The 12280-nt window shown below is 50.8% G+C and overlaps 1 protein-coding gene across 9 annotated transcripts in view; it reads left to right on the forward strand.

The window, feature by feature from the left end:
• Positions 1-12280, forward strand: part of IL4R (interleukin 4 receptor) — a 41429-nt gene that overhangs the window by 11098 nt on the left and 18051 nt on the right. For 3 of the 9 annotated variants that reach the window (XM_059895968.1, XM_059895967.1, XM_059895970.1), the window contains exons 2-6: positions 1612-1802; positions 7391-7478; positions 7879-8053; positions 9779-9930; positions 11137-11288. In XM_059895968.1, the coding sequence (XP_059751951.1) occupies positions 7409-7478; positions 7879-8053; positions 9779-9930; positions 11137-11288 (549 nt within the window). In that variant the 5' untranslated portion in view covers positions 1612-1802; positions 7391-7408. Of the gene's footprint in view, positions 1-1611; positions 1803-7387; positions 7479-7878; positions 8054-9778; positions 9931-11136; positions 11289-12280 lie in introns of those variants that run through there. The other 6 variants (XM_059895969.1, XM_059895973.1, XM_059895971.1 and 3 more) reach the window with 6 other exon arrangements.

A 12280-nucleotide genomic window follows, 5' to 3' on the forward strand; every position in this document is an offset into this window, starting at 1 on the left:
GCACCGCCTCTTCTGTCAGCTGCTCCTGCACTCGTTCTCCACACGCAGGTCAGAGTGGGCTTTCTGGAAAGCAGCTCCTCTCCTGCTCAATAGCCTTCAGTGGCTCCCTACTGCCCTGAGGATGGAGTCTGAATCGCTTACCATCCCTGGTAGACAGTGTTGTCCTCTGGCCTTTCTGATTGCACTGCTCTCATCCGCTATGACCCCTACCCCTTGCTGCAGCCAAGGGCCTGTCTTGTAGGATGGGAAGTGGGCCACGCCCTCCCTATCTTAGGATCCTTCAGAATCTGTAAAATGGGTTTAATAATTGTACTCATCTCATACGGGGTCTTAAAGCATCCTAGAACAGTGCCTGGCACGGAGGAAGCACTGTGTAAGTGTAAAAGTCAGAATAAAGTAAAGGACACATGCTCATTTATTGAGTACCTGCTCTGTGCTGGGCGCGGGCTAGGCGTTCTGCTTCCAGAAGAGGGAGCACATCCCCTGCCCTCACAGAGCCCACCATGCCTTCTGGGGGACATTCTTCCTTCCTCTCCGCATGCCGCCGTCCCTCCCCTGGAGGATTCTTGTTCATTTACCTGCCCCCTGGCCCCCCACCGACCCTGTAGGACCAGCTGGCCCTTCCTCGCCCCTCCTCACTGACAGCTCTGTGCTCACAGCCTCTTACGTATCTGATGATGCCTGACCTCACGCTGGTCCTTCCCACAGCCCACTCCATCTTGGTGGGTGGCACCTCCATCCTTTCAGTGGCTCCGGCCGAAAGCCTCTGAGTCATTCTTGACCCCTACTTGTCCCCTTTTCTCTGACCCAGCCCCCGAACTCCATTCTGTCAGCAAAGCCTGTTGACTCTACCTTCACAACAGATCTAGAATTTAACCCGTTCTTACCTCTTCTTCCCTACAACCCTGGTGCACCTGGCACCTGGTGCCTGGGCTAGTCCAGTGGCCTCCTCATGGGTCCCTGCTTCTGCCCTTGACCCCAGAGGCCAGAGGGAGCCTTTGAAGTCTCACCTCTGTGCCCCAAATCCTCCAGTAACTTCTCTCCTCACTCCAATATTTGTTAAGGGAAAGAAGGTAAAAAGGCACGAATGAATGAATGAATGGCCTTTTTCACATCTGTGGTAGCTGGCACATAGTAGGTGCTGAGGAAACACCTGCAGCAAGAATACATGGGGCACAAGCGAGGGGGTGAGGACCAGGAGCACACAGTAGGCACGGGGGGAGCCTGGTGGGCTCTTTGGCTGAGGTGGCTGGTTCTTGCTGCTGCCGGCAGCAGAAACAGCCTGCTGCCGCCCCTCCCCTCCACTCTCTGGGCTGGGGGTGGGGCGGGCAGGCAGAGCCCAGGCCATTTTGGGGCCCTGGACGGCCTTCCTCACCGTCCTGGGTGGGGCTGGTGACGTGGCTTTCGGTTCTGGGAACCCTAGCTGGGCAGCAGTTCTGGGAAGGCTGCTGCCCCATGGAGAAGTGTATCCCTGCCCCCCTGCCAGACCAGCTCAGCAGAAGCTTCAGGCCAGCTTAAGATTGTGGCGTTTCAGGGGTCAGCGGCTCTGGAGGGAGGTCACCCGCAGCGCCTGCTGTCCCGGGTTTCCTATCCACATGCCTCTTGTCACAGGACCGGCTGCATCCTGTCTGCAGATCCAACCTCCCACCCCCTCCACGTCGGTTTGCAGCCTAGAGAGGGAAGAGGAGCAGGAGGCCTGCACACCCACTGGGTTCAGGAAGAGCCCCGCTGCGTCGCTTCTGTACTGCTGCTGGCTTCTGACATTTCAAGACTCGCCACTCATCTCCCCCCAGATAAAAAGAGTGAGTTAATTGTGTTTCCCGGCCAGCAGGAGTGTTTTCCCACTCTGGGCACTTCTGCTCTTTTCTTGGTCAGGCTTTCACCCACTCTGCTGCTTCCTAACTCCATGAACTTGGCTTTGTCACTTGCCCTCTGTAGGCCTCAAGTTTCCTCTTTGGCCAATCAGACTAATAACACCACATGCCAGGGCTGCAGGGACGACATTCTGAGAGGCAGTGGTGCGTGGATTCTGGCGGGAGATTGCCTGGGTTCAAATCCCAGCTTTGTGACCACAAACGAGTGCTCTGACCTCTCCCTGCCTTCGTCTCCTCATCATTAAAATGAGGATTTTATTTTGAAATTAATTTTTTATTTTTGGCTGCGTTGGGTCTTCGTTGCTGTGCGCGGGCTTTCTCTAGTTGCGGCGAGCGGGGGCCACTCTTCGTTGCGGTGCGCGGCCTTCCCATTGCGGTGGCTTCTCTTGTTGTGGATCACGGGCTCCAGAGCGCAGGCTCAGTAGTTGTGGCGCACGGGCCGAGTTGCTCCGCAGCATGTGTGATCTTCCCGGGCCAGAGGCTCGGAACCCGTGTCCCCTGCATTGGCAGGCGAATTCTTAACCACTGCGCCACCAGGCAAGCCCTAAAATGGGGATTTTAGTGGCATCTACTTCATAAAGTTGTGAGATGCTTAATATATTATAAGCACTTAGAACCATGCCTGGCACGTAATAAGTACTGTATATGCATGGCAGTTATTAGGGGCAAAGGCTTGGTACATACTCCGTGTTTAAAAACAGATTATTGTATTCATTGTTGTTGAATTTTAAGCAATCATTCATTTAATAGATGTTTCATGAGCACATACTGTGTACATGTCAGGCACTGTTTAGACACGGGACAAAGCAATGACCATGGCTATTTTACTTAAAGGAATGTTTTGTCGTACTGATTTGTCAGACCACTTTATATGTTAAGGCCCTTCACTTTCTGTAATGTAGATTGCCACTTTTTGCTAATCTTTTGCTTGCTTGCTTTTTTTCTTTATGGTGTGTTTTGATCTGGGGAAGTTCAAAACATTTTTGCAGTCAAATCTTTCTATCTTTGCCATCTACCTACTGAAATAAAATAAACATTCACATATATAACCACAGAGATATGATTAGAGATGGTGATAAGTATATGACAGAAATAAACAGGGTGCTGTGATGAGAGGTAACAGAGGGTGCCCTCGCTGGATGGTGTTTCTGGGTGTAAAGGGTGCGAGGGAGGAAAGGGACAGGGGTGTGTCAGAAGGCCAGTGGGACAGAAGGCTTGAGGGGGAGGGAGCAGGAATAGGAGGGGATGGTAGTGGGGTCTCTGGGGGCCAGATCATCAGAGGGGCTTGAGTGGTTTGGGTTGGTTTTTTTTTTTTTTTACATTTTCTTAAACTTCTTATTTTGTGGTAATTGTTGTAAGGATTAATCCACGCAGTTGTAAGAAATAATACAGAGAGATCCCCTCTACTCTGTTTCCCCCAAGGGTAACATCTTACAAAACTATAGTTCAGTATCACAACCAAGGTATTGACATTGATGGAAACCACTGATCTTCCTCAGATTGCCTCCATTTTACTGGTACTCGTTTGCGTGTGTACTTGCGTGTTTGCGCATGCACACACATGTTATTTTTATTCGTTTTGTTAGCTTGCTTCTTATTAATTTAACTTTATCATGTGCACAGTTTTTGTCTCCACCACTGCAGTGAGATACAGAACAGTCCTACCATCACAAGGATCCCCGTGTTGCCCTTTTATAGCCATACCTCCCTCCCTCCCTGCTGCCCCCCCCCCCCCCCACCTATGCGGCAACCACGAATCTATTCACCATTTCCATAGTTTGGTCATTTCAAGAATGTTACATAAAGGGAATCAAACAGCATGTAGCCTTTTCGATTGGCTGCTTTGGCTGCTTTCATTCCGGGGCTTGGATTTGATTCTGAGATGCTGCTCTTGGATGGGCTGTGGACCCCTGGGGCTCTGTGGCCCCCCCCCCACCACCCCCCGCCCCGGGGGTGAAGACATCTTTCAGGAGCCAGAGGCCAGTGAAGTGAACAGACAGATCATGGCCTGGTTTCCAATTTGAAAATGACTCTGGTTTCAGCGTGGAGAAGAGACTCGCGTTTGCAGCAACTGCTAACTGCCCCCCACCCCGCCGGCTCCCCCTCATTTCAGCGTTCTCCCCAGCCCCAGACTGGGTCTTGGAAAAATCTTGCCACGACCCTATTCAAAGACCCTCAAAAACTGCTCATTGCCTGGGGAGCGGGTGGGGCTTTGACCTGGAGTCCTTACTTGGGCTTCAGTAAGCTCAAGTAACCGCTGTGTGAACCACTAAGACGGAATGCAAAATTAAATGTGTGCACTTTTCTGGAAAGAGAGCTTGGAGTTTGCATCGGAGGTTCAGATGGGTCAGGGACCTCCAAAACATGGAGAACTCTGGGGTCTAAACACAGACAGTGGTTAGGAGCCAAGGCTCTGGAGTCTGACTGCCCCTGTTCAAATCCTAGGACTATCACCTCTCTGTAACCTCAGACAAGTCACTTAACTTTCCTGAGCCTTGGTTTCCTCCTCTAAAAATGGGAAAAAGTACTAGTAGCTACTTCATTAGGGCTGTTTTAAATATTGAATTATTGTATGTAAAATGTTTAGAAAGAAACTTGGCATGTTTAAATATTTTGGTAAATATTTTATGTTTGTTGAGTGCATGAGGAGGCTGCAGGAAATAGGAGAGCAGAGCCGTTTAGGGAAAGGCCTTCTAGCCCCTCTGGGATTTTCAGGCCCTCTCTGCATTAGTTGTCATCCTCTTGACAAGCTTGAAATCAGCAAGATTTCTTCCAAAGGGATGCACAGTTACGATTGGGTACTATCGCCTCCCTGGTCTTGGCGCTCATATCTCTGTTGATATGGCTTTAGCTACAAGAGCTGTTTTGATTATTGAATTAATCGGTGTAAAATGTTTAGAAGGAAGCAGGTTGACCAACTCTTCCTGGCCCATTTCATTCCACCTTGTTGGGTTCAGTCTGTGGTTCTAGGAGAAACTGAAGGAGTTGGTATATTGGAAGGTACCTTGGGCTCAGAAGCCAGCAGACCTGGATTCTGACTCTGGCCCTGCCCTCTCGCCAGCTGTGGGACCCGATGGGCAAGTTATTTGATCTCTCTGGCCTCGGTTCCATTAGGAAGAAAGCGGAAATAACAACCCGTCTTGCAGGGTTCTTGGGCAGAGTCAATAAGGTAATAACTCTAGTGCACATGGCAAAGGGTCAAGCACATGTGAGTACTTGATAAGCAGGATTTTGTTTACACAGATGCTTGGTTCAGCACAAGGAAGCTGTTTCCAATAGTCAGGCTCTGCTCAAAAATGACCTGGGGGTGACCACCCCACCCATGGAAAGAGGACAAGCAGAAACTGGATGGCAACATGTCAGAGATGGTATCTCGGCAGGCACTCCTGTTCAGGTTGCCACTTGGGCTGGGCAGGTGACCCTGAGACTCCTCCCAACCCCTACACGTCAGGAATCCGACAGTCGAGGGTGTGGACTTGAAATTATTTCCTTTTGCCATGTGCCTTACACCCTGATCATTTGGTAATTATTCTTTTTAATTCCTCTGCTTCTCTGCACGTTCGTCCTTCGTTCCCTGTGATGTTCAGAGAGGCCTTGTCACCACCACATCTGTGCCGCGGTTTCTCCTGAGACGCAGCACCTGCCATCCCTGTGAAACCAGTCAGTGTGCGTGTGTGGGTGTGTGTGTGCACATGCGTACATCTGGATGTGCCCTCCGAAACACATCAAAGATAACACCCTGACCGCTGGAGATGTCATGATATAGTCTACCCTGAGGGGATTGCTTCACTCCCCCACACCTTTTTAAAGGACTTTACCACGGTAGCCTTTCTGCTGTGTGACCTTGGACACACGTCTTGACCTCTCTGTTTCTCTTTATTCAAAATTGGGGCTACAGTGACCCCTTTGCCGTCTCTGCCACAGGATGCTGTGGATGTCTGTGAACTCACAAGAAGGAAGGTTGCTGGGACTTGGCAGAGGAAACCAGCATCACTGTTTTCCAAACCCCACTCCCACCCCTCCTTCCTTGGTCTTCACTGTGGCTCTGCCAGGAAGGCCAGTTGAGGCTCCGAGTGGATACCAAGTCTCCCCCCTAGGGGGAGCTTTCCAGCCCCGTGCTGAGCCCATCAGTGGCCCCACATCATGTCCAAGGTGAATTTATTTGACAGACTTGCCTGAGCACGTGCTGCGTGCCAGGCGTTGCCGTAGGTACTAGGAGATTGGCCGTGCACGAGACAAACACAGGCTCTCGGGACGACAGACACACAATTGAAAGGAGAACATCTCCCGTTCTCCTTGCCTTTTGCCCCCAGGGCACTTTTTGAAGCGTACAGGCCGCTTCCTGCATAGACTGCCCCTCAGTGTAGGCTTGTCTGATGTTTCCATGCGATTTGTGCACTGGGGGCAGGGACCCCAGGGAAGTGATGCTGTGTTCTTCCAAGGGCATTGTTTTCAGAAAGCTCATGACCTTGGTTTGTCCCATTCCTGGCCATGTCAACACTGACCATTTGGTTAAGGTGGTATCTGCCAGGTTTCTGTATACAAGGTTCTATACAATTACATATATCAAGTATTGTATATGAATTATGTAAAGTTAATTAATATGAGTTTGTGGGGAGATACTTGGAGCCTGCTGTGGTGAAATAGAGCTGTCCCTTCCCCCCACTTACTCATCTTTATCACCGTAGACTCCTGCACCCCTATTTTAACTCTAAGGGTTACAGTTGGTTACTATAATATTCATTGTGAGGCTCTAATTGTGCCCATTTTGGCCGGTGGGTGTCCATTCTGTCTGGCTCCTATGTCTTTTCAAGAGGTCCCCATCATTCGTGGAGCACTTCCTTACTTTCTGGCACAAGAAGAATTCCAGGCTTTTCTTGTACTTTCCCTTCTCCTGGAGTCAGCTGTTTCTCCGAGGAGCCCTGGTTCCTGTCGGTCGAGAATAGTATTTAGAAGCCAAGACCTGGGCACTAGGATGGCATGATCATCAGATGCAACGCATGATTCTGGACTAGATGCTGGACTTATAAAGAGCATTGCTGTGGCAATTAGCAAAATGGAAATAGAGTCTGTGCATTAGCTGGCAGTAATGCATCCGTGTTAATTTCCTGATTTTGATGGTTGTATTGTAGTTATGTCGGCAACTGTCCTTGTTTTTCTTAATAAACACTGGAGTATTAAGGGGCCATTTATTCATTATGAATAGATGGATGAATAAAATGAATAAATGAGAGAGAAGAAAGAGACAGAGACTGAGAGAATCAATGAGAAGGACAGGGAGAGGAAAGGCATGGGAGTGAGAGTGAATTCGTGGTATGTTTGAAGAGCAGCAGGAAGTAAAGGTGTGCAGGGGGGCAGGTGCAGGCCTGGTGGAGAGGGAGGCGGGGCCGGGTGGAGGGGGCGTGCGGCGGACAGGGAGGGCTGTATCTGGAGGTGAGCTCTGAAAGCTGCTCTCGGGATGATGGGGACCCTGGGAATCATGAATCAGCGCTAACGGGCTCACTTGCTCCCAGCAGGCGCTGTAGGATCTCCCAATGGCGTGGCTTCACTCTGGGCTCACGTTTTCCGTGGGCTGTCTGATCCTGATGTGGGCGGCAGGCTCTGGTAAGTCACCACCTCTCATTCATTCATTCCTTCCTTCATTCAGCAAACCTTTACAGTATTGACTGTTTATGCACCAGGCTCACGCCGTGGGACAGATGCCTGTGATGGTGGGATAGCTACCCTTAAACTGGCATATTTTTCCTTTAATTCGGCCAAGGGCAGGTAGTTGCATTTGCATACTATAAAGGTGCATTTGGTCTGTCTCCACTGATGGACCCTGTACCCAAGGGTATTTCTTCAGCTGCAGGCATCGCCCCAGTGCCAGCTGGGAAGCTCACAGAGCCCCATTCCTGGCCCCTGCATGGTGAGGACCGTGCCTCGGACAGTGGTTTCGTTGTTTTGTGATGGGCCCCTTGGTCCTGTTTGGGCTGGTTTCCAACTCATCCCTCTTGGTCGTCAGGCTCTAGCTGCTCAGACGTCTCCTGTGTCTCCCCAGGGAGTGTGAGGGTCCTGCAGGGGCCCACCTGCTTCTCCGACTACATCAACATCTCCACCTGTGAGTGGGAGATGGCCCGGCCCACCAACTGCAGAGCCGAGCTCCGCCTGTTCTACCAGCTGGAATTTTTCTCCTTTGAGTAAGCCTGGGCTGGAACTGGGAGTTGGGGAAGGTTTGCCTCGGAGTTCGCCTGGCCCACGTGGTACCCCGGAGTGCGTGTGCTAAATGCGGTTCACGGGGGCTTACTGGGCATGGTAGAGGTGAGGTGCCCTGGGGTGCAGCGTGTGTAAGACACAGCGAGTGCATCACGGTGCTCCAAGCTCAGTGTCACCGAGGCACGTGGCATGTGGATGTGGTGGAATCCTGGACTAGACCAGCAGTTCTCAAGCTTTTTCGTACCAGGACTCTCTTGCGTGCTTAAGAATTAGTGAGGACCAGGGACTTCCCTGGTGGTCCAGTGGCTAAGAGTCCATACTCCCAGTGCAGGGGGCCCAGGTTCTATCCCTGGTCAGGGAACCAGATCCCACATGCCGCAACTAAGAGTTCGCATGGTGCAACTAAAGATCCTGCATGCTGCAACTAAGACCCGGTGCAACCAAAGAAAGAAAGAAAGAAAAGAATTAGTGAGGACCCCCAAAGCTTTAGTCTGGGTAGCTTACATCTATCAATATTTCCCCTATTAGAAATTAAAACAGAAATTTTAAATCACAACAGCCCACAAGTTCACATTCAACAGGCTGTCGGAGCAATGGCATTATCACACATCGTGTACCCTCTGGAAAAGTCCACTGTACACTTGTGAGAGAAGGAGAGTGGAAATGGCAACTAATGTCGGAGTATTACTGTGAAACCAGTTTGACCCGGTGGAATCCCAGACCACACTTTGAGAACCTCTGGGCTAGACCATTGTTTGGGGGTACAGTGTTAGCAGTGGAGTTCACAGCGATGGTTGGTGGACCATGGAACTTGGGATATGTTTTTCCAGGTGGTCCACTGGGATAATCCATGGTACACAGGGGTAACCACTGGTATAGGTGGTGCCCCAGGACATGACCCAGTACACAAGGCACACAGTTATGGAGCACAGTGGGATATACAGCACACCTGATGTGGGCTACACTGACAGAGCTGTTATTCCACAATATACTAAGGTGGACCAGCTGTGCTTCTGTATGTGATACATTGGCCTAGACCAGGGATCTGCAAACTATGGCCCATGGGCCACATCTGGCCTACCACCTGTTTTTGTAAATAAAGTTTTATTGACACACAGCCATGCCTATTTGTTTACGTATTGTCTATGGCTGGGGCTTTTTTGTGCTGTATCAGCAGAGCTGTATAGTTGGAACAGCAAGGGTATGGCCCTCAAAGCCCCAAATATTTACTATCTGGCCCATTACAGAAGACGTTTGCTGACCCCTGGCCTAGTCCATGAGACATGGGGTTGGCTGTTTTGGGTGACACATTAGGATTAGGCTGTGGGGCACAGGGTATGTGCCTGCCAAGCCACAGTCCGCTGTACTGGGCTAAACTGTGCTACCAGAGGGATGCTGGGACAGACACATATGTTGTTACAAATTCTTTCATGCCGTGGGTTCTTCCCTTTTGCTGGCTTTCAGGGTCCAAGGCTGGGGCCAGGGGTGGATAAGAGTCCATGGTGGGTGTGGTGAGGGGCTGTGGCCAGCAGGGAGGTGGTCCCAGGCCCCTGTCCCCATTGCATCCTGGCCACTCTGCTCCCAAGTTCCCAGATCTGGTCCTTGAGGCAGGGTGACCAGGAAGCTGGAAGGGCCTGTGGTTCCTTGAGGTGTGTCCTGGGATGCCCGTGGGTCACATGACCAGCCTAATGCAACATCTGTGTCTGCAGAAACCACATGTGTGTCCCCGAGAACAGAGCTGGCGCGGTGTGCGTGTGCCATATGCATATGGATAACGTGGTCAGTGCGGACACCTACCAGCTGGACCTGTGGGCTGGGGAGCAGCTGCTGTGGAAGAGCTCCTTCAAGCCCAGTGAGCATGGTGAGCAGGGCGGGGCATGGTGGGGTGGCATAGGGCGGGGCCGCAGTTGTTCCCACAGCGGCCAGGTGCCGGGCAAGGGAGGCAGGCTCCATTTGGGGGAGGGGGCCATTCAAGCAGCCTCCAACCCCTGATGGGGTTGTTGCCCCTTTCTGGGCCTCAGTCCTCCCATCTTTGAAATGGGGTTGGGCTCAGCAGTACGTCAGGACCCCTTCGGTTCAGATATTTCAACCCCCTGTGTTTAAGTGCCCAGATCAGGGTGCTGAATGAGGCATATTTGGTGGAAGGCATGCTTGCTGCAGATCAGAAACTGAACCGGGAACCGTCCTTCCACCCTCTGTCAACTGTTCAGCTGTTGCTTCTTCTTCAGACAGTCTAGACCATGGGAGGCTAGACCAGTCTATCCTGGTACCCAGAATTCCCGCAGGAATTCCCCAAGAGCTTGCTGGGGTGTAGTGACAGGAGTTTAAAACACCACTTATTGCTGTATGATCTTGGGCAAGTCATGTTACCTCTCTGAGCCTCAGTTTCCAAAAGACAGTTATTATCCCTATTTTGCAATTGAAAAAAACCGTACATAGTTCAGAGAAGGCAAGTAACCTGCCCTCAGGTCACACAGCTCCTCAGCAGCAGAGGCAGTATTCTCACAGAGCTCACAGTAGTCACCACTCCATCAGCAACTCCGGAAGGGCTTACTCATACCCGGAGTTGGAGGGTGTTGGGGGGAGGTGATTTAAATCGTCCCATGAACGGATCCATGAATTAAAAGAATTTTTATAAGTGTGTGTTGATTTTAATGCTCATTATATACCTGTGATCTCATGGATATGATTGCTTTAAAAGAGACTAAGTTTTAAAACACATGAATCAAAATAAAGAAAAATACTTAGTACATAATAATACAGAGCACAGAGGTGGCCAATAGAGTGAAGGATGAAGGTAGAAAGGCCAAAGTTTGGGTTACTTTGTGTATCCATTTTGCACTCACTGTGGAAATGTACTGAACAACCCCTAAAGTACTAAGTAGGATTTTAGCAACATGAGAATCGGTATCAGGGTTTTAATTCTCCATTATGACGAAATCCGTGTGGTATCCCATCAACGTATTATGGAGGTGGTGTTGACCGAAAATCTAAATGGTCTGCAGGCCGGGCCGGGCCTCCTCCTGACGCCCAGCCCAGCCCCTCACCAGGCACCACTTCTCCGCAGTGAAACCCCTGGCGCCCAGAAACCTCACTGTTCACGCCAACACTTCCCGCACGTGGCTGCTGACGTGGAACAACCCGTACCCTCCTGAGAATCACCTATACTCCGAGCTCACCTACCTGGTCAACATCTCAAATGAGAACGACCCCACGGATGTGAGTGGGCGCCCTGTGGGGTCTCTCTGTGACCTCTTGAGACTCAGACGGGTCGAGACTCAGGCTCTGGGGTGGGAGGTGGGGAAAGTGACCCGCGATTGGACAGCAAACCCTGGGGATCTGGACCCCCAGCTTCTCCTCTGGCTCTGTGCCGGGACCGGGCCCTCCACCCCTCCAGGCCCCTGATTCCCAGCGTGCAGACAGGGGAGTTTATTTCTGGGCGCTGTTCCTCATCTATAAAGAAGGGCTCTGGACCACATTTGTTTCCCAGGGGGCGGGACACTTGGGATTTTAGGTGGTACCTCCAAACACACTTAAATGAGCGAATCCCAGGGTGAGACCGGTCACTCCACGCCCGCTCCTGCCCAACCCTGACTGTCAAGGGAGGCGTCTCAGCTGAGCTGATTGGTTTACTAATCCTTCTCTTTAACAGAGAGAAGAGGCTGCAGGCTCAGAGCCTTCCCCCAGAAAACAAGTTCGGCCAAAATTTAATGCCGTTACGTGGTTCTGATTGCATTTACTTCATGAGATGCTTACAGCATTTCATACTTCCTTTCCAGTCATAACAGTGGCAGTGAGGTGCCATTTTATTTTATTTTATTCTATTCTATTTTATTATTTTATTTTATGATGTTCCTTTTTAAAAAAACAAACGTATTGACATTTTTTAAATAGGGAGAGCTGATTTGTAGGAAACGATCAAGTAAATAATCACAGGGGCTACACAGTGGATGGCTTGGCCCGCCTCTATTTTAGGTGCAACTGGGAGTGGAGGCCATTTCCAGCCACCCATGTTTTCCCCTCAAATATTCCCATGGCAGGGATGTCATCTGAATACCAGGGGCCCCAGAGTCCCACAGAGCTGGGTTCCAGTACCTGCCCTGCCACTTGCTGCATGATCTTGAGTTTTTTGCTCAACCTCCTCGTGCCTCAGTTTCCCCATCTGTAACATGGCGATAACAAGAGTACCCATCCCCTAGGGCTGTGGAGAG

Source organism: Balaenoptera ricei, chromosome 15, assembly GCF_028023285.1.
Source record: "Balaenoptera ricei isolate mBalRic1 chromosome 15, mBalRic1.hap2, whole genome shotgun sequence".
In the NCBI taxonomy this organism is placed as follows: domain Eukaryota; kingdom Metazoa; phylum Chordata; class Mammalia; order Artiodactyla; family Balaenopteridae; genus Balaenoptera; species Balaenoptera ricei.